The sequence below is a fragment of the Scophthalmus maximus genome, chromosome 2 (genome assembly GCF_022379125.1).
Source record: "Scophthalmus maximus strain ysfricsl-2021 chromosome 2, ASM2237912v1, whole genome shotgun sequence".
NCBI classification, from domain to species: Eukaryota; Metazoa; Chordata; class Actinopteri; order Pleuronectiformes; family Scophthalmidae; genus Scophthalmus; species Scophthalmus maximus.
In genome coordinates, this window is record NC_061516.1 from 24,391,589 (window position 1) to 24,409,938 (window position 18,350).

The 18,350-nt window shown below is 45.3% G+C and overlaps 1 protein-coding gene across 5 annotated transcripts in view; it reads left to right on the plus strand.

The window, feature by feature from the left end:
- The window catches only part of cadm1a (cell adhesion molecule 1a), a 344,647-nt gene that overhangs the window by 298,647 nt on the left and 27,650 nt on the right, over positions 1–18,350 (plus strand). For 2 of the 5 annotated variants that reach the window (XM_035625134.2, XM_035625135.2), the window contains 2 exons: positions 7,815–7,910; positions 17,741–17,773. The exons of 1 other annotated variant lie outside the window; for it this stretch is intronic. In XM_035625134.2, the coding sequence (XP_035481027.1) occupies positions 7,815–7,910; positions 17,741–17,773 (129 nt within the window). The remainder of the gene's footprint in view (positions 1–7,814; positions 7,911–17,740; positions 17,774–18,350) is intronic. 2 more of the 5 variants (XM_035625136.2, XM_035625137.2) reach the window with 2 other exon arrangements.

The following is an 18,350-nucleotide window of genomic DNA, read 5'->3' on the forward strand; positions in this document are numbered from 1 at the left end:
TAGTCCGCCCGATTATCTTCCCGATTGATCGATTAGTTGTTTGTTCCATAAAATGGTGAAGATTTGTCGCTCGCGTTTCCCAAAACTCCCAAGGCGATGTTTTGTTGCGTCCTCACAGCAAAGATAATCAGTGTGCTGCCGCAGAGGAGCAAAGGAACCACTCGGAGTACAGCGTGGCCTGCTTTCAGTCTCCAGCGTTCCATTGATCCTCTCGGGGTCCGTGCTTCAAATCTTCATCGTTTCCCAATAAGGCAGCATGAACATGGGCGACCCAAAAAACTACAATTTGAAAAAAATATAAGAGAATAAAAAAAACCGAAGACACACCAACTTCAGGCCTGCGATACCTCCAGGCTGTCGAGAGCTGCTCTAATGCGTTGGGCAAAGAGAGGAAGACTCTGATGATGATGAACGGCGAAAAGTCAAAAATGCGGCGTGGAGCAAAACTTTCCTAAAAGAAAAAACAAAACAAAAAAGTTCCATGTTTTTTAAGTGTTTTAAAAAATTAAAAAAGTTCCCAAACTGTACACTGGAGCTCTATAACTTAATTCCACCAACCCCCCCCACACACACGCACACACACACACACACACACACACACACACACACACACACACACACACACACACACACACTCCCCGCCACTTGACAGCCCAGAACAAATGCAGCCTCGGCCGACATCTCCTCTAATACATCTGATTCCCGAGCATTGTGACCCTAAGTGATGGAGAACGCCACGAGCCCGGCTGACACTAACAATGTTAACGGGAAGAAGCGGGAAAAAAACCCCCGAACGCAGTCCGCACTGCTCCAAGTCTCACCGCTGCTCCGACTTCACAGGGTAAGAAAACACAACCGTTGGGGGGGGGTGTTATTCTTACCCCCCCCTCACAGTCGAGTGACATCCAGCGCCGAGGGGGCTTTGAGTTGTTTATAGGCCGACGCTTACCCAATAACCGAGTTCCCTTTCCTCCCCTGCTCCTTCGCCAGCGCTGGCTTTTTATTGCACACGAGCAGCATGCGAAGTGACCCTGTGGCTCTCAGTCTTCTTCCTACTTATTTTACACTTCTCTCCGCCATCGGAACACACACACACACACACACACACACACACACACACACACACACACACACAAACGCGCGCGCGCCAGAGTTTTTCTTCTGAAAATCGGCGTGGGCTCTTTCAAGTGGCATCCGACTTGCGTGGCGGAACGTGCAAAGTGTCCTGAAACATCCCATTTGTAAGTGCGGTGCGTTTTTGCTGTAATTGCACTCGAGTGGAAGTGAAAATTGCTCCGCGACGAGGAGGGGGGAAGAGGCTCGTCGCCCCCGGAACAAAAAATTTGCAAGGAGGTTTTTGAATTTTGAATTCCATCATCATTTATTTGATTCACTCTAAATTACAAAAATAATCCGTAGCAAAATGCTTTAAATCTTTTTTTTTTTTTTTTACATACTTCTTGAGTTTTTCATTTGCAGAGGTTCCAAAATAAGCCAATATTGAGAAAACTTATGTCCCACAGATGTCTGTCACAATCTATTACCCAGAGTTTGTCACGAGGCCTTACAGGGAGCAAAGGGCAAATATATATGTATGAGAGAATATATGAGATAATAAATGATATAAATATGAGATATATTCGAAGCTCAAAAAACAAAAAAATCAAAAAATCCATTGATGCATTAACTATACTGCGTATTATATCCTTTGAGGGTTGTCGGAGCCAATCCCAGGTCCCGTTGGGCGGCGAGAGGCGGGCAGATCTCACACGCATAAAGACAAACATATTTCCGTTTCAGGACAGATTTCCATTTTTATATTTGAAACTGCAAATCTGGGGCATTCATGACAATTTATTTAGATGCGGCGGGTTTGATACATCAACTGACATGGGAGCACCACTATAGGCTTTCCGTTATATACCAAGATGGCTGCTGCTGATGTGGAGAGAGAGGGGCTCCGATGGATCCGCTATAGCGCAACGACATTATTTCCTTTTTCTAAAATAAGAAGGGACAACTACAGCGATTCTCGATAACAAAGACATGTTTGCCTTCCTACGGACAGGATTCAGTAGAAGTTTTGCGTCACATGTTTTCGTTTCTCTGAACTCTCGTATTCCTATCCAACTGCTTCCTGGACCTCTTGGATATCAAAGTTGAAGGTTTCACAAATTGGAATCGGTCTCACGACACCACGCTGTCACTGGTTCAGAATGAGCAGGCAATAAGGAAACAAGAGCAAGTTGAAATTCGGCTCTCTTACAGACCCCAAAAATGCAGAACACAGACTCGTTAGGCAGGTGGAAGTTTCAGAGGTAATTTATTGCAAACATGAAATAGGACTCGGATGAAGGGGCAACGGGCTGGGATGTCCAGGCGGAGTGGCAGGCTGGTAATGGGTTCGATGAAGCGCGGCAGGCGAATCTGGAAGACTGGCAGAGTCGGACCGGGAACGGCAGATGTGGCTGAGCGGGGGGGCGAGGCCGACTGGAGCGGCATCCGAACAGGGGGGCTGCAGGCGAGGGCGGAGCCGGGCGCCTTCTCGACGGCAGGTTGAGCAGGTGTTGTTATCTGAGGCGGGAGGGAGAGGGGGACAAGCGCCGGGTCGGAAACGGAACGAGGGGGGAAAAGTGGACTGTGGCCGTGGCGGTTTACTGTACTTGTTGCACGAAAAACAATCTGGCAAAGACTGGGGAACTGAGCCGGGGGTTGGTGCAGATGCGCCGGGCAACCATGCCCAGCGCCAGACACACAAACACTTAAAAAATAAGGAGGGGAAGGAAGAACCAAGCACTGACGGGGGCGAGGGAATATCGGACTGACGGAGCCAAGAGGCACTAATATTGGATATTATGACAAAACGCCAAGTGAAGGGGAACTTTCTGATGAGGTCATAGCGTTACACAAGGCAGCGTCTTACAGAAGTTTAACACCTACACCAAGATGAGTCATGCTAACGTCTATAACCAGGCACAATATATATATATAAATATATATAAATATATTGCACGAGTAAATACACTTATTTGTACAGTAAGTATGGAACGGGAGGAAATGTGTTTGCTCAGACATGAAACTAAGTTTTGTTTGAGACTGATAGAAAAAAAGGGTGATATGTTGGTTATGTTATTCCCTCCTCCAAACCCTAGGCCTCCGTTTCTTCATCACACTTTTCAAACAATCATACAGGCCGGAGCGCTTGATTGAACAATGAAACGTTAAAAACCCATAATTAACAGTCAATAAAAACTACACACAAGGGATTAAGATGCATTGTGAAAACTGAAAGGGGAAAAAAAAAGTCGATAGGATGAAATGAAAGAGCCACAAGGGGTAAAAACTAAACATGGAAACCAATAAAGACTAAAGGCTATAGTGTCACTCACAATTTGAAAGCCAGAGGGAGGAGGAAAAAAAAAACACCTGATAATTCTTTAGTTTCCTTTTAGAATGTACTGACGGAGCTTCTGATATCCAGAGGCGGTGTGTTCAGGGGGGGCGCACGCACGCGCCAGACGCCAGGTTTTAAATCTCGGAGCCTCTCGAAGATCCCCGCCCCGTGTCGTCCCCCCCCCCCCCCGACGAGAAACACTCAGATTCACAAACCTCATCAGTAAACAAGGCCCGGCGACTCGGTGGGAGGGAGAAGAAAACACATTGTGCCTGTCGCATTTGAAAGTCAATGAGCTCCGCTGCTCTTTGATACATTGGGTATACAAAAGGGACGAGGGGGGGACGTGGCGGGGGGGGGGGGGGGGGGGGGGGGGGGGGGGGGGGGGGGGGGCGTTGAAATGTACAATCAGACAATATCAACAGTCTTTCTTTTTCCTTTTTTTTTTTTTACTGTTAAGTTTTTTAATGAGTTGTTGACACTGATGATCTCAAGCAGCTGCTGGACCCTCGCTGTTCGTGATGGGATAAAACCAATTAGACGGCGCCGCCCCCGAGCTGGAGTTTCTTGGCTCTCGAGCACGTGTGAAGGAACTCATCAGCTCCTCCAGCGTCCGTCTGCCAGCCGACGTCCCCGATGGATCGCTTCTGCCACTTCCCCCTTTTTGTCTCCACGTTTTGGCTCTGCGCAGCCTCTTTGTACTCTTCAAGGTTGTTTTGTTTATATATATATATATATATATATATATATATATAAGGGTAAAGACGTTACAGACGGCAGGATCTCTTCGGTGTATCTTTAACATGTACACTTTTACAAATGGGCTAACACATGTTTCCTTTAAACGTTAACGCCCCCCCCCGCCGCTCAAGAAAGTGTTGCTCTTCTGTTTCTGTCCTCTAACATGTCGGCCATTGACTAAAAAGGACTCGTGTCTGAGCACATGTTGTCACCATATAGGGGTGTGTGTTCACATTCCTCTCCTGGAGGAGGAGATTTCTGAGATTTTCACTTGTCTTCAATTTGAAATCAAACGAATCCTGTTCAAGCAGAATTTGGTACGTCACAAATACAGAAAACCAATCGCTGTGGAATACGCAAATGTCATTTGCATATCATGAATGTTCATAGTCTCAGAATTCCTCAGTGAGGGAGAGAGAGTGGATGGTTTCCAGGCCCATTTCAGGGGTAAAGAATGTTCAACAAAAAATTAGGCACAGCAGATTATTTGTATGAGCTTTAAAACGTGACGGTAGGGGATCTTTAAGGGATCGTGTACGTTCAGCACACCAGTAACGTTCGGTTCCTTGAATGTGTTATCCGGCGTTTTTCGCTGGTGGCAGCCAGTTTGACGGATAAGGCTGACGCCGGTGTGTCACTTTGTATTTTTCCCCTTTGTGAACGAGTCCCGTGGAAATAACCGAAAGGAATGTGAATGTACGGGCTCATCCTTCAACACTTTACAACTGTCCCACCATGTCTGCGGCCCATTCATCACACCAAAGACGTGAATCTTTAAAGAAAAAAAACACAGGGACACGCAGCTGGAAGTTGAATATATGCGCTCAGCGACGTCCTGGAACAAGCAGGTCACTGTGGGCCTTTTTTAAGGGGAAAAAACCCATTAATCAAACGGTTCATTTGTTTTGGGGATTCCTTTTAAATGATACAGATTGATGAAATGGTGCTAGTGGTTGAGCGCCGTCAAATCGCAGCAAAGAGGGTCCTGGTTTTGAAACCTGCTTTGGGAGACAGGAGGTGTGAATGTGAGCGGGACGGGTTGTTTGTCTTTGTACGTTTGCCCTGCGAGGCGCTGGCGACCTGTCCCGGGGCTACTCCGCCTGTCGCCCAACGTCAGCCGGGCTCCAAGTGGTACAGATGGACGGATGTTGAGAATTTTCCTGCAGCAGGACAGTTTATGTGACTGGTCTGACTGAGAGCTGGTCCACTTCACGCCCTCCTACACCTGCAACCGTGCACCGGTTGGACAGACCGGCTGTCAACTGACAGAGGCACCGCGACTGTGCCGGACTCATCGAGACCTGCTGCTCTTGAAAGTGCACTCGTAACTCTCTCGTCTCTCGTTTTGGCAAATGTTCCTTAACCGAGACAATGACACACTGATTCATAAAATCAAACTGCCATTGACCGAGCGAGCGAGCACGTGCACTCCCTCTGTACTCTGATATCTAAACCTGCATGTCAGCACCTCGACTGGAGTAGAAATTCCCCACACGCGGCGGCGGCGGCAGTTTTCCAGTGACAACTGCTGCGATCACTTCCAAGTGCGCCTCCTGCAGGACATGAGTGTAACAGCCGCAGCCTCCTCTCCTCCTCCCTGCCGTCCGTCCGCACACATTTCCTGTCCTCGCCTTCTTATAACACCTTATTTCATTAAAGTGTGCGCCAGCCCTCTCTTCCTTATCGACAGCCGTTCCATTTTTATTTTTTTTTTCCAGCACCCTTTAATAACCCCGGCAGGTTTTTTCAGCCCCATTCCCGGGCAATCAGAGCGGCATGGGAGGTTTCCTGGGCGAGCAGCATCGCCGGCGGCTTATATCAGCGCGGCCGCGCCACTTCAACAGGGAAAATGTCACTTTTGATATCTCCCCCTGGTCACTGTCAGGCTGGGGAGTCTAACCCGGCTAATGAAGTACACGGGGGGGGAAAGCTGCGGGAGGAAAAATGGACCCAGCTTGATGCTCTTTGTTTATTCTTCCTGTTTTTATTCTTTTCATTTCTATGCCTCAGCGACGGGGACGGACGAGGCTAGAGGCGCGCTGCTTTTCGGGGCTCGTGTGCGTAAACGTCCGTCCCACTCTCGTCAACGCGTTATATATCTCGCTGGTGCCTCGGGGGAATTTCTTCAAATTCACTTGGACTCGAGGACGAAACCGATTTAAGTTTGACCGCACGAAACAAGTGCGTAACCATACGCCCTCACGAGATGTTCAAGGGTCTGTGCCTCCGTCTGTACGTCCGCATGCATGCGTACGGACGTACAGACGGAAAATTGTTTTCCGACACTGTCTGTGTCAAACGCAGCAGGAGAATCAGCAGGGAAACTTTCGGAACAGTTTCCGTGGCGTCCGGCTAGAACATGCAGGAGGCAGGACATGCTTATGATGATGATGATAATTCAGCAGCAGGAATTTAACCAGGGGGCAGGAAACTTTTCAGAAAATGTTACCGGAGCGAACATTTGCAGACATTTGCGCTCTCGCATGCGGAACATTTCACGTCCGTTTCTTTCTCGTGATGGACGTTTTCCATTTTGTTGGTCCAAGCTCAAGGTCAATGTGATCTCACAAAGCACATATTCATATAGAGCCGCAACAGTTAATGGATTAGCGATCGACTGCTAAATTAATCGCTGACTATTTTGATAATCGATGAGTCGGTTCAAGCGGTGGGTCAAAATTCTCTGATTTCAGCTTCATAAATGTGAATATTTCTGCTTTCTTTGCTCCTCTGTGACCGGAAACTAAATATGTTTGGTTCGTGGACGAAACAAAACCTCATCTTGGGGTTTTAGGAAACACGATTGACATTTTCCCCATTTTATGGACCAAACAACTAATCGTTAAATCGATAAAAATAATCGACAGATTAATAGCTAGTGAAAATAATTGTTAGTTGCAGCCCCATATTCATATGCTAATTGTGCCAACATACACTTAATACCTTCCGTTAAAGATCTTCACAGTGGTCACTTTATATATTATGAGTCTGGAAACTACATGGACGTAAACCGCAGCTTGGCTGAATGCAGAAAGCGCACAAGGAGGTAATTCTAGTGTATGTGTCTATCATTTCCTTCCCTCTGTGTTTTGCCTGTTGCCATTTATCACGTCATAATGTTTGAGTTCATACGTCAGATTAAGTTGTTTTTTTTATTCAATTCAAGACTTTTTTTCCCCGGTCCCCTCGCCAACTCTTGCCCTCTTCTCCTTGGAGACATTAACTACGCGCAGGCGCGTTTTGTTTGCAACAGCAGCACGTGTCGCTCATTAGACACTTGATCACCTCTAAGGAGCACGCCCGCTCGCTGGCGTCGTAAGTATCTCATGTCATGGTGTGCAGCCCCGTGAGTCAGCGCAGACAAGAGAAGGGCGGCGTTCCCAACGCCATCCCTGATCAGCTCAGTCTGGTCTGAGACGGGATGACGTGCTGACGTGTCATCGCTCTGTGTACTGTTTTTAACTGCGCCGCCATCCAGCGAATTCCTCAGAAGACACACACACACACACACACACACACACACACACACACACACACACGGCAAGTCGCACTGAGCTGCTGGTCACGTAGCGCACAGCGATACCATCGTTTCACAGCGACTTCACTTTATCTTCATGGCTTTTGTACTCATTTGTTTTCCCTCCCCCTGTGTTTGTCATGTATTTGTCCTCTCATCCAGATGCTCTCACCACCACCCCTATACCCACCACAGCCACCACCACCACCACCACCACCACCATCACCACCACCATCTCCTACCCCGAAGTCAATCAAGGTACAGTAAACCCCCGCCCCCCCGCCCCCCCCCCCCCTCCACACAACCTGTTTATCTGTGTGCGCGTGTGTGTGTGTGTGTGTGTTCCCTTGACACACAGCGCTCTCCCAATGAATCACTCCGCATATCTCCATCGTCATATCCGCAGGTTTTCACCCACCGGTTGAGGTCGCCCAGTTTGTCACTTACCTTTTTGTTTTTACAAAGCCTCGTCAGATAATTCTGGATGCTTTCTGTATGATTGAGAGAACGACCAGTATTCACCAACCGAATTCTCTCTTCTCTTTTATTCAACCAAGACTTGACCGATGAAGACCGAGAGATCAGTGGCGGAGCCAGGGCATTTTCAGTGGGGTGGCCAGGAGGGGGCCAGTGATAATTTTTGGGTGGCAAGCATGTGTCTCACCAGGAGATGCAGAGCTTTTTAAGACACCTACAGCAAACATCTCAACATTATTACGAGCTGCACTATAAGTTAATTCTCTCAGTGTATCATCAGGAATACAAAACAAGGACGCAAAATACGAAGTGTAATGTTTTTTTGTCAATATTTATACACAATCTGGATTTATCGTGAAATATAACATAACATATAAAATATTAAAAAAATTATTATAAGGTGTATAGGTAATTTTCCAAAAGGTTTTATACTGCATGCTCTAAAGTGTTTAACAGACACACTATAAGCTAAAGTATAAGCTTAAAGTATAAAGTATACCCTGACTCCTGGAACAACTTACAGCAACAAATTAAAATGAATACCATCATATCCTTTAACCAATTTAAACATACTATCTTAAATCTGCCAAACTCTACCTGTAACTGTTTTAATTAGGCTCTATTGTACTTTCACCAATTTCATTTTAATTCCAGCCATTCTACATCTCTGTCTAAATGTTAAAATAGTTTTTTTTCTCTTTACCAGTTGTTGTGTATTTGATGCTTTTGAAAATAGATACAGTCATACAGCCCCGGCCACCCCCTGGCTCCGCCATTGCGAGAGATGCAGAAAGTTCAGTAGTCGATTACTAATCGATGAGCTGTTGCAGCTCTACCCGCAAATAGTGCAGCATTGTGAAAAGTGTCTGAGAGTGAGACGTGAAGTTTTATACAAATCTCATGACTGTTTCAATTAAGGAATTTTAATGGAGCCGGGTCCCCGTGTTAACTTAACGCAAAATCATGACTTTTACACACACACACACACAAACGCACACACACACACACACACACATGTCATTCCCCGAAAGAAAGTGAATTTTCCAAGGGTGTTAAACTATTGATTCCTGTACACGTCATTATCATTGCAAAACACGATCTCAGTTTGTCTTATTCGAAAAGTTCATCTGAGGATGTAGAACCCGAAACTTCCTATTAACTTGAACATTTTTGCCAAAAACGTTGGCCTCACAATTGAACACGAAGATCCACACACACACACACACACACACACACACACACACACACACAAAGGCTCTTATAAAACAAAACCGGTTAACATGGAAACATGGCCGATGAAAATAGACTTGTGGTGCAAATTTACACGACCTTCATCTATCACAGTGGGGAATTATGAGTAATTACGTCGTTGGACGCTGGGTAGCAGTCGGGGTTAATAATAATAACTGAACAAGAGCTCTTGAAAATTAGGCCCTTTAGAAATAGACAAAATGTATCCCCCCAGCGACCGAACTCCGGTTGCTGTCGTGAGTGTGTGAATCTCCAAAAGGGTGATAAGATAGAAAAAGCTGCACAACAACTGTGCCTCGACTCGAACGCAATCAAATCCTCCCTGACGGATGCACTCGATGGGAACAGATCTCACGAGGCTGACGGGGAATCACGGGCATTGTGCTTGATTATGCCATCTGATTGGAGAAAAGAGAAGGCCCTATCTATGCGGGCTGATTGATGGCTCCTCTCGCCTCGTGGATCGCGGAGTGCGGAGCCGGCACGGGCCCGTTCTGATTATAGTTATTTCTGACTGATTCACACTGAGTTCGCCGCTGATTTCGCTAAATGGTCACATTTATTCCTAATGTGCCTGCTGAGAATTAACAGTATCGTTAAATAACAATACACCTATTTGATAAATATTTATTTTTTCCATTCAACTGGCCACCGATGTGGGTTTTGCTGCCTTTGCAGGCTTTACGTTGGTCGGATATGACAAATAGTTAATTGTGGCATAGCCGATAATAGATAGATTTATAGATTTGTTTTTGCACCGCTGTCACATAAATATTTCACTGGGTACATCACAAAAAAAAATTAAATAAGAAGTAAACACAACATACCTCACAGGGAGACAGGTTTATTGTTTCTGCTCGTGGCCCTGCCTGGGTTGTATTTTTTTGTAGAATATTTTATATTCATGGGATGCCTGTACGTGGAAAATATTGGTATAGTAAAAAGAAAAAACAACCTCCTACTCTCAGGTAGAGTTTGTGTAATGACCCTGTAATGACCAAAGGGAATCGTTAATGTACCTGTCATTGCCACTTGTGTCCACAGTGGGCGCTGTTTGGCGAAAAGCTCCAAACAATCTGGGTTCATTTTTGAGTTTCTGGCTTCGCCAAACACTAATTGACGTTGGCGCAAAAACGCATATAAATGTCTGTTTCTTCGGTGCAACGTTGACCTTCTGCCTCCATATTTCAGGACCGAGGAAGACGCTAAAATTAAAAAAAAATTACTTTCAGTACTTCTCTACAACGTCTGTCGTCCCCCCCCCCCTATTTTAATGAGACCTAATGCTGCGTTCCATTATACCTTGGAACCGGCGTTTGGTTGTCATCAGTCATCTGATGGTGAGTCATGATTGACAGCTGAGATTGGTCGATACTCCACTCCACCATCACCTCTGCGCACACTCTTTTCAAATGAGCGCAAATGATTTGCCAGCGCCCATGTCTGGGATATTCTGGCTTCGTTTTTGTACAGTGGGAGGAAGTGGAGACTGAAAATGATAATTTAATAACTGTTACTACTAACTCTGATACAAAACATTTCTTAATGCATGAGCAAGAATTAAATAAATTCAGTCCATAATTTGAGTCCTCCCAACTGTATCTCAAAATCGACATTAGCTGACTCACTTGTCATCACATGACAGAACATCTGTCACTTGGGAACAAGGTTTTCTCTTATAGTCAAATATAATACAAGCAGTGAGTCATAGACTGAGCTGTCATCTCAAGACCACCTGCACATTTCACGACGGAAATAATTCAACGGGAGGAAAAAAAAGGAAGAAAAACACTGATAAAAATCATAGTGTTTTTACTGAAGCAAAGGACAATCACGATATATGACAATATCTGCTTTCCCTTTGAATAACTACAGTATATAGGCTGATTATCCCCCCCCCCTCTTATATGAACAGGACTTTGTGTGAGCTCCTCCTGATAAGTGCCAATATTTTTCAGATTGAAACAACCGACGTACAGTTTCTGCCAGATGTCCTCTCTTGGCTTTCAACTGTCAGGGGCCATCACATTATTACTGTGTGTATAGACTGAAGGCAGCAGACTCATATGGCCGTAATGCGCTCTGCCATTTTGATTTCATTTACCCACAGCGCGTGCCACACAGATCAGAGGCCCCACTTGCCAAATGAATCTATCAGAGCGGGACTGAATTTTTTTTTTTTTTAAATCAATTCCCCATTAGGGGGGATAGAATAGAGCACTTTAAAAAATCTATTAGGGCCACTACACATGGCTCTTAGGTTTAGAGAGTGACATGGGGAAATGACTAAATTGCTATTTCTCTGCTATGAAAAAAAGAGTGTGCTGACCAGCTCCTGTAATTAGAACATATTATCCATCTCTATTCACAGACACCCGACATTTTTATATTTCTTCTTTAACACCTTTCAGGAACTAAATATTCCTATTCTCCTTCATCGGCGTCGTCTTTCATTTCCCGTGTGCTCGGCTGACCATTTCCTTTCTTTCTTTCTTCCTTTCTTGCCATTTCTCGTGTGAGTGTGCATGACACATATTCCTTTTGAAAGGCTACCTTTTTGGTATGTACTCTCTCTTCAGGGGCCGCAGTCCATTATCTTTTTAGTGGTAGCCAGGGCCAACGGGAGGTCTTTTGTGAAACACGGTGTGACCACAAAAGTACAATTTCACTGCTGCCTTGGTAGCGATTAACAATACATCCTCACACATATTTGATATCGCATCGCCTCTCTCTCTCTCTCTCCCCCATTAACATAATGTGACTGATCATTCCCCTAATGCAACACACGGCCCAAAAAACACCGCCACTTGATCTCTGAACGATAATAACAGATCATGAACATCTACCTTTATGCAAATAAAACAAATCAGGCGGCAGGCTAGGAGCATGAACGGTGCTGACCAGTAATTCATTAAACCAACACTATACACAACACAACAGGTACGGGAGGGGAAGAGGGAACACATATCTATTAGATTTATATGAACATTATCTACTGAAGTGGGCCTCTGCCGACTAACACATGCACACACAGTGCGTCGGATCATGTGCACTGTATTGTTCCCACTTTGCCCTGTTTGGGTCCCCGTCCATTTTTGAAATTGGAGCCAGCCAGCTATAACTAATTTGATTAAGGTCGATAGCAACGGAATAACTGCCATCGTGTGACGTTCAGCCCTGAGAGAGAGAGAGAGAGAGAGAGAGAGAGAGAGAGAGAGAGAGAGCGCATCAGTGATATTATAGCATCAGCAACGTGGAAACACTATAGTCCGGAGCCCCAACATATCTTCTTAATGTGGGCATATATTGTCTTCTGGAGGTATTACTGGGCCGCACAATGACCAAACGGAGATGAAACTCGTAAAGCAGGGCCAGGAGGTAATCAGCTGGCCCGCAACGTTTGGCAGTAGCACCAGTAAAGAAGGATTTGGAAGCATGCAATGCAGTTTTTCCACATGCACTCATGTTTACACTGCAACAGCTGCTAGACTGCACGGAGGGTGTTTAAAATAACTGCCGTGCTGTGCATGTTAATCATGTATTTCTATGAACTTTAAATCTGTAGTTTCACATCTTTCAGAAAAAAAAGATGTAAAAAGTCCATGTCTGGCCAAAAGAAACTTTTTTTGTATTCGGAGTTAACAAAGTATTGGAGGAATTTTAAATCCAGGAGATCACCAACGTCCTGAGACCTCACAATAAGAAAAAACAAATATTTTGAGGATCACCAAAATCTTAAGGATTCATCTTCGTGGGTCAATAAATGTCTGTAAATTGACCAAAGTTTTCCATCAGTTCCATGTTAAAGTAGCCAAAAAAAGAAAAGAAAAACCCATCAGTATTTGTTACTGTACTTCCTCAACTTTATCGTCATTGCGCTGCTCTGCAAAAACAACAGCACACCGAAATCAGAATGTTATAATTTCTTGCAGGATGCACTGTTTTCCCACCGACATTCAGCAGTTCTCACAGGGATAAGTCTGTTGCTGAAAAGAAAGAGATTCCAGTGTCTCTATCGACCAGAGCTCGGTTGGGGGGGATGGGAAAAGTCTGGGAAACGTAAGCAATTCACAAACTGAAGCTGGAGTTGAGACGGGGAGGTCAGAAAAAGTGGATCCAACAAAAAAAAAAGAAAGTAATCTGGCAGCCAGCGGGGACACCCAGCAGTCTCTTGGCATTTTCAATCCCGCAGGATTCCACACAATGCATTTCTGCCAATATAATTAGGATTGACGTGCAGTTGTCGCCGCATGTAGAGCTGGATGTCACGTCCCAATGCGTCTCCAAAGGGGGCTCATGGGAAGCGTGGTAACTAGTATAACGGAGCTGTGTCCACTGTCGGCGAGGACACTGCCCAGGCCTCAGCTGACCAGCGATGGTGGACGAGGGGGAGGCCGATCAGAAATGTACAGGCAATCACTCAGCAGCAGACATATTGAATGGCCCCACATGGCTGCCACCCACAGTGTAATGAGGGTTAGCAGGCCATGCTGCCCTTTCTGTTCCGCCACATCAACCCGAGCACATTACTGTCTTCGTCGCAGAGAAAGGGCCATTGTTGCCTTGTGAGATGACCCTGTTTTAACTTTTCTGTTGAAAAATGTCGAATTGCATCCAGTGAATCATCCAGTCACTCATTACCCTCTTATCTCTGATTACGTAGGACCTTTTTCTCGGTCTGCTTGTGTTTGCTTGGACTGGATCAAGCTCTGTCCCCGGTCCCCTGCACAAAGTCCTTGTGGTCCAAATGCGCGTGGTCCCAAATAAGTGTTGTTAACTCCGCCCATTTTGCTGAGATTGCTGTCGGCGTCTGCTAGACCGGCCTCTGGGGACATTTAAATCACAAACTATGACTCTGTATCAAAATGAAACGTACTGTAGGTTTCGGAGTTAGGAATAATTTCGCTAAAGGTAAAAATTTTCACACTTGAAAGCCCGGACCAAGGTCGTTTTGTTACATTATTTACATTTGATCCAGTTAGTTTTGGATCCACGTTGCAATTTTGCGAGCGCACTAAAGAACATTACGTGACTTCCCTACGTCCTGTCGTCATCACCATGTTGGGCAGCGTTTCCCTATGCTTGACTTGCGTGTTGTCAATTCGACTGGAAGCCATTTCTCTCTGGTTCCTTTTTTCTCCTTCTATGCCAGCTGGCTGCCTCAACTTCCTGTAATTTGTCCGAAAAGTCCGAACCATTCCAAAAAATAGTTTTCACACTGCTAACGAACCGAACCATGGTTCAGTTTGATCCGGACCGAGACCACCTCTTTTGGTCGGACCAATGTTTGGTCCATCGGTCCGGACCATGGTCCGAGGAACCTTTCACACCTGCAGTTTTGGTTCGGACCAAACTGAAAAGTCAGGGTGTCCGGACCAAACAAGATAGGTGTGAAAGTTAGGTAACAGATCTTGCCACACTTTAATGGAAATTGATAAATACATAGTAGTGGAAAGGAACAGAGACACTTGGGATTTATATTATTGTCAATGGGCATTAGAGTGAGGCTAACAGGTTTACAGTGTGTCACCAATACAACTGGACTTTCTTTAAAAAGAAAATAGGTCCTTGCCTCTCAGGCGGCAGCGATATAGAACAAGTTCAAACCAGACTAAAGTAAACCAATGGAAAATGTCAAGAAGCCTGTTCTGTCTCAACAAATATCAGCGTAATAAATATGCAACTTTAAATATCACACATTATCGATAACGGGTCGCCCGCCGTCCTGTTTGTTTCATTAAAGCCAGATGAAGTAGATTGTTATGCCGGAAACATTTCACATCCTAATTATCCTGGAGAGCAAAGTAATTCTACCGATGGCTAAAAAAACGACACTTTGTGATCTTTATTGCTTACACAAGTACCGTGCTGTTGTTCAATGGCGGGATCCTTTTAATAGTAGGTGAAAGGAGTGAATTCATATGCTAGTCTTCTAGAACAATTCCAGAACATTCTGTCACATCTGGGTTGAGCAGCAGCAGGCAGAACATATTAATTCCACTGCAAGAAGCACTTGCGGTTTAATACGGTAAAGTCTGGATTAATTTAACTTGCTGTTATCTACAAGCACTTCTGTTCAGCAGGGAACTAGGAAAAACATAACATGTCGCAATAACTGAAGAAAAAAAAAAAGATTCTTGAGATAGACTAATGCTTAGGCTCTCACAGTGGGGCGGGGGTTTCCACGAGGGTATACTTTAACCTAATATGCTTAGAAATTGTCCATCTAATGACTGGCCTGTGGCATTGTTTAGCACTTACACGCCTCAATCGCTCAAGGACCTTGCAGAGAAATGGATCCTCGGAGGCTTCAGAAAAAGTCTCAGATGGACCCGATACAGTCTCACCTTGTGAGATTGTTCCCTCCCGTACCCTGAGCCTCTGGCCCCTGCCGACTCCCCGAACAATCGCACACGAGTGCCCGAGTGCCGCTCACGCAAACATCAGTCTTCGAGTTGATAGCTCGACGGCAGCGCGGCCTTCTCGAGTCTCTGTTGGAGACGGGGGGGGGGGGGGGGGGGGGGGGTGTGTAAACGCAGGGCACGCTCATGCACATTTAGCCTCGTGAAATTAAATGGCGCCTGCCCTGCGTGAAGAACATTCCATTTCCTGCCCATACTTTAACAAATGCTGTTTTCATCATTATTTCAAATTCCTTTCAGTGCTTTTACCGTGTTAAAGAGGTTAACACTTTAATGCAGGACATGCGGGGATAATCTCTGAGAGCCCGGTGTGTCTGCCTGCTCGTATTTGTCGGTGGGCTTCCTTCGCCCTCGTGAGTGTTTCTGAAAAAGCAATACTTTATGTTTACTCCGGCAAAGCACAAAGCCCGGCAGCTTTTTCCCACTTTGCCATGATGTACTGCCGTGTAGTTGTACGTGCTCAGGACGTACTCAATGCAGAGCTTTTCTTTGAACTTTATTCGCCATGAAAATATGAATTTTTAACTGCATGTAATCATCTTTGAAAGAAAAACTTCGGATCAAAATGTGCGCAACACAACTCCGGAGCGAGGTTTTCCGTATGCTGTACCCCATATGCAGCATGTCTTTATACAGAGGTCGATCATCCAGGGATAGGGACGTTCTGGAACGCTTAACGTGAAAAACGCTCAACGTCACTTAATGTGCCGAAAGCAGCGATCCATGATCACCAACTTTCTCACAGACATATCTAGTCATAAACACTGACACCTGTGAAAAAACCCGAAATCAAATGTTTTTTTAATGGACGTTATCTTAAATATCAAGCGTTTTCCCAATCGACGCACATGAAGTGGAGTTAAGCCTTTTTTCTTTAGTATACTGGGCTTCTGTGGAGAGGAAACCACTAAGATAATGTCCATAATTTAAGGATTTTGCTTTATGACTTTTTTGGCAGGTGTCAAAGTGTTCATGACAAGACATGTCTGTGAGAACGTTGGTGATCATGGATCGCTGCTTTGGAACATGAAGGTGACCTTAAGCCTTTCTCACGTCAAGCGTTTTTGGAAGGAACCTCCGTGGATACACAAAGGTCCACATGGCAGAGCGGACGTACGCTTAAAAAGCCAACCACTAATCACATCGTCTAACAGTTTATCCGGAAGCTCCTCTCTGCAGGTGGAATCCAGGGTCATGTCCACGTTTCTGCCGGGGCACACCGGCAAAGCCAACTAACAGTCAACTATAAACTGTGAAATTTAAAGAAGCAAGTTTTGCACAAGTCACAATAAGCGGTCAAGTGGACGACAGCCGCTCCGCGCCAAAGTCAACTCAGCGCTCGGCGCTGTTGAAAAAGAACTTTACTTGACTCGCTGCCACACGGAGCGTTCCCTTTTGTGAACAGTTGGCGACGGGCTGTTTCTTCCCAGTCGTGCACTGTTAGTTCAGGAACAGCTGCACAATCATTTCCCTTTTGATAGTTTGTCTTTTTCCTCCACGCCACAGCTGCCAACAGTGGCTACATATGATAATAGTTTCAACCATATCTCCTCAAGCAGTAGCCACACTCGCCCCCCCCCCCCTCTGAGTGGAACGTCCAGTTTGTGTGTGTGTGTGTGTGTGTGTGTGTGTGTGTGTGTGTGTGTGCGTGCGTGTGTGTGTGTGTGGAAGTGAGTAAGCTTTTGTTTATCTCTGCACTGCCTTTGGTTTCCTTTGATTTCCCTTAAGCCTTATGTCTTTTGTCATGTTCTGGTCTTCCGAATGCTTGCTTATGGGTGTCATTTGTTTTCTCCCCCACCCCCCCCCACCCCCCTGCCCCTGCCCCTGCCCCACTCCCTCCCTGCCTCTCCTCCCCCATTTCTCCTTTTATTTGCATGCTGTTCCTCCTGTTCCACACCTCCCTCCACAACCGCCATGTCCTCTTCCTTGTGTGCTCAGACACTGCGCCCAGCACTGAACCTGCAGCTCATGGTTGGTATCTCTTCTTTCCTCTTTATGTCTTTTTTTTTTTAATTATTATTATTATTTGTGTATCTTGCCTCTGCAGCATGCCTTACTGTTACTTGTTGCACTGTTGCCATTTTTGTTTTTTTGGTTGTTCCAGGCTGCCTGGCCTGGGAACTATAAGCTGTGTTCCTGATATCGGTCATTTATTGATCATAGTCATATGTCTTTTGAGGCCACTCAGCAGCCTGCCAAGTAACAAGTCAGGCTGCATTTTTAAAAAAATATATAATTCTTGATACTGTCACTGTGCCAAAAACATGTTTATATCGTTTAGTTTCACCACACAAAGACAGACATACTATAAACATCCTCCTTTTTTCCTTCTTCCAGAAATTGTGAAATGGTCGCTCCAACTAACCAATTACTCTGTTTCCCCGAAGGTGCCACAGAGGAATAAAACCCTCTCTGAGGCCACGGCTGATTATATCCACAGCACAAAATGATTTTTTCGTGTGGAGGCGACAAAAAAAAAAAGGAAAATAGACATAATTTGCTCGTCTTCATTACTTTGAAGGAAGATGATACGCATCACTTTCCCATT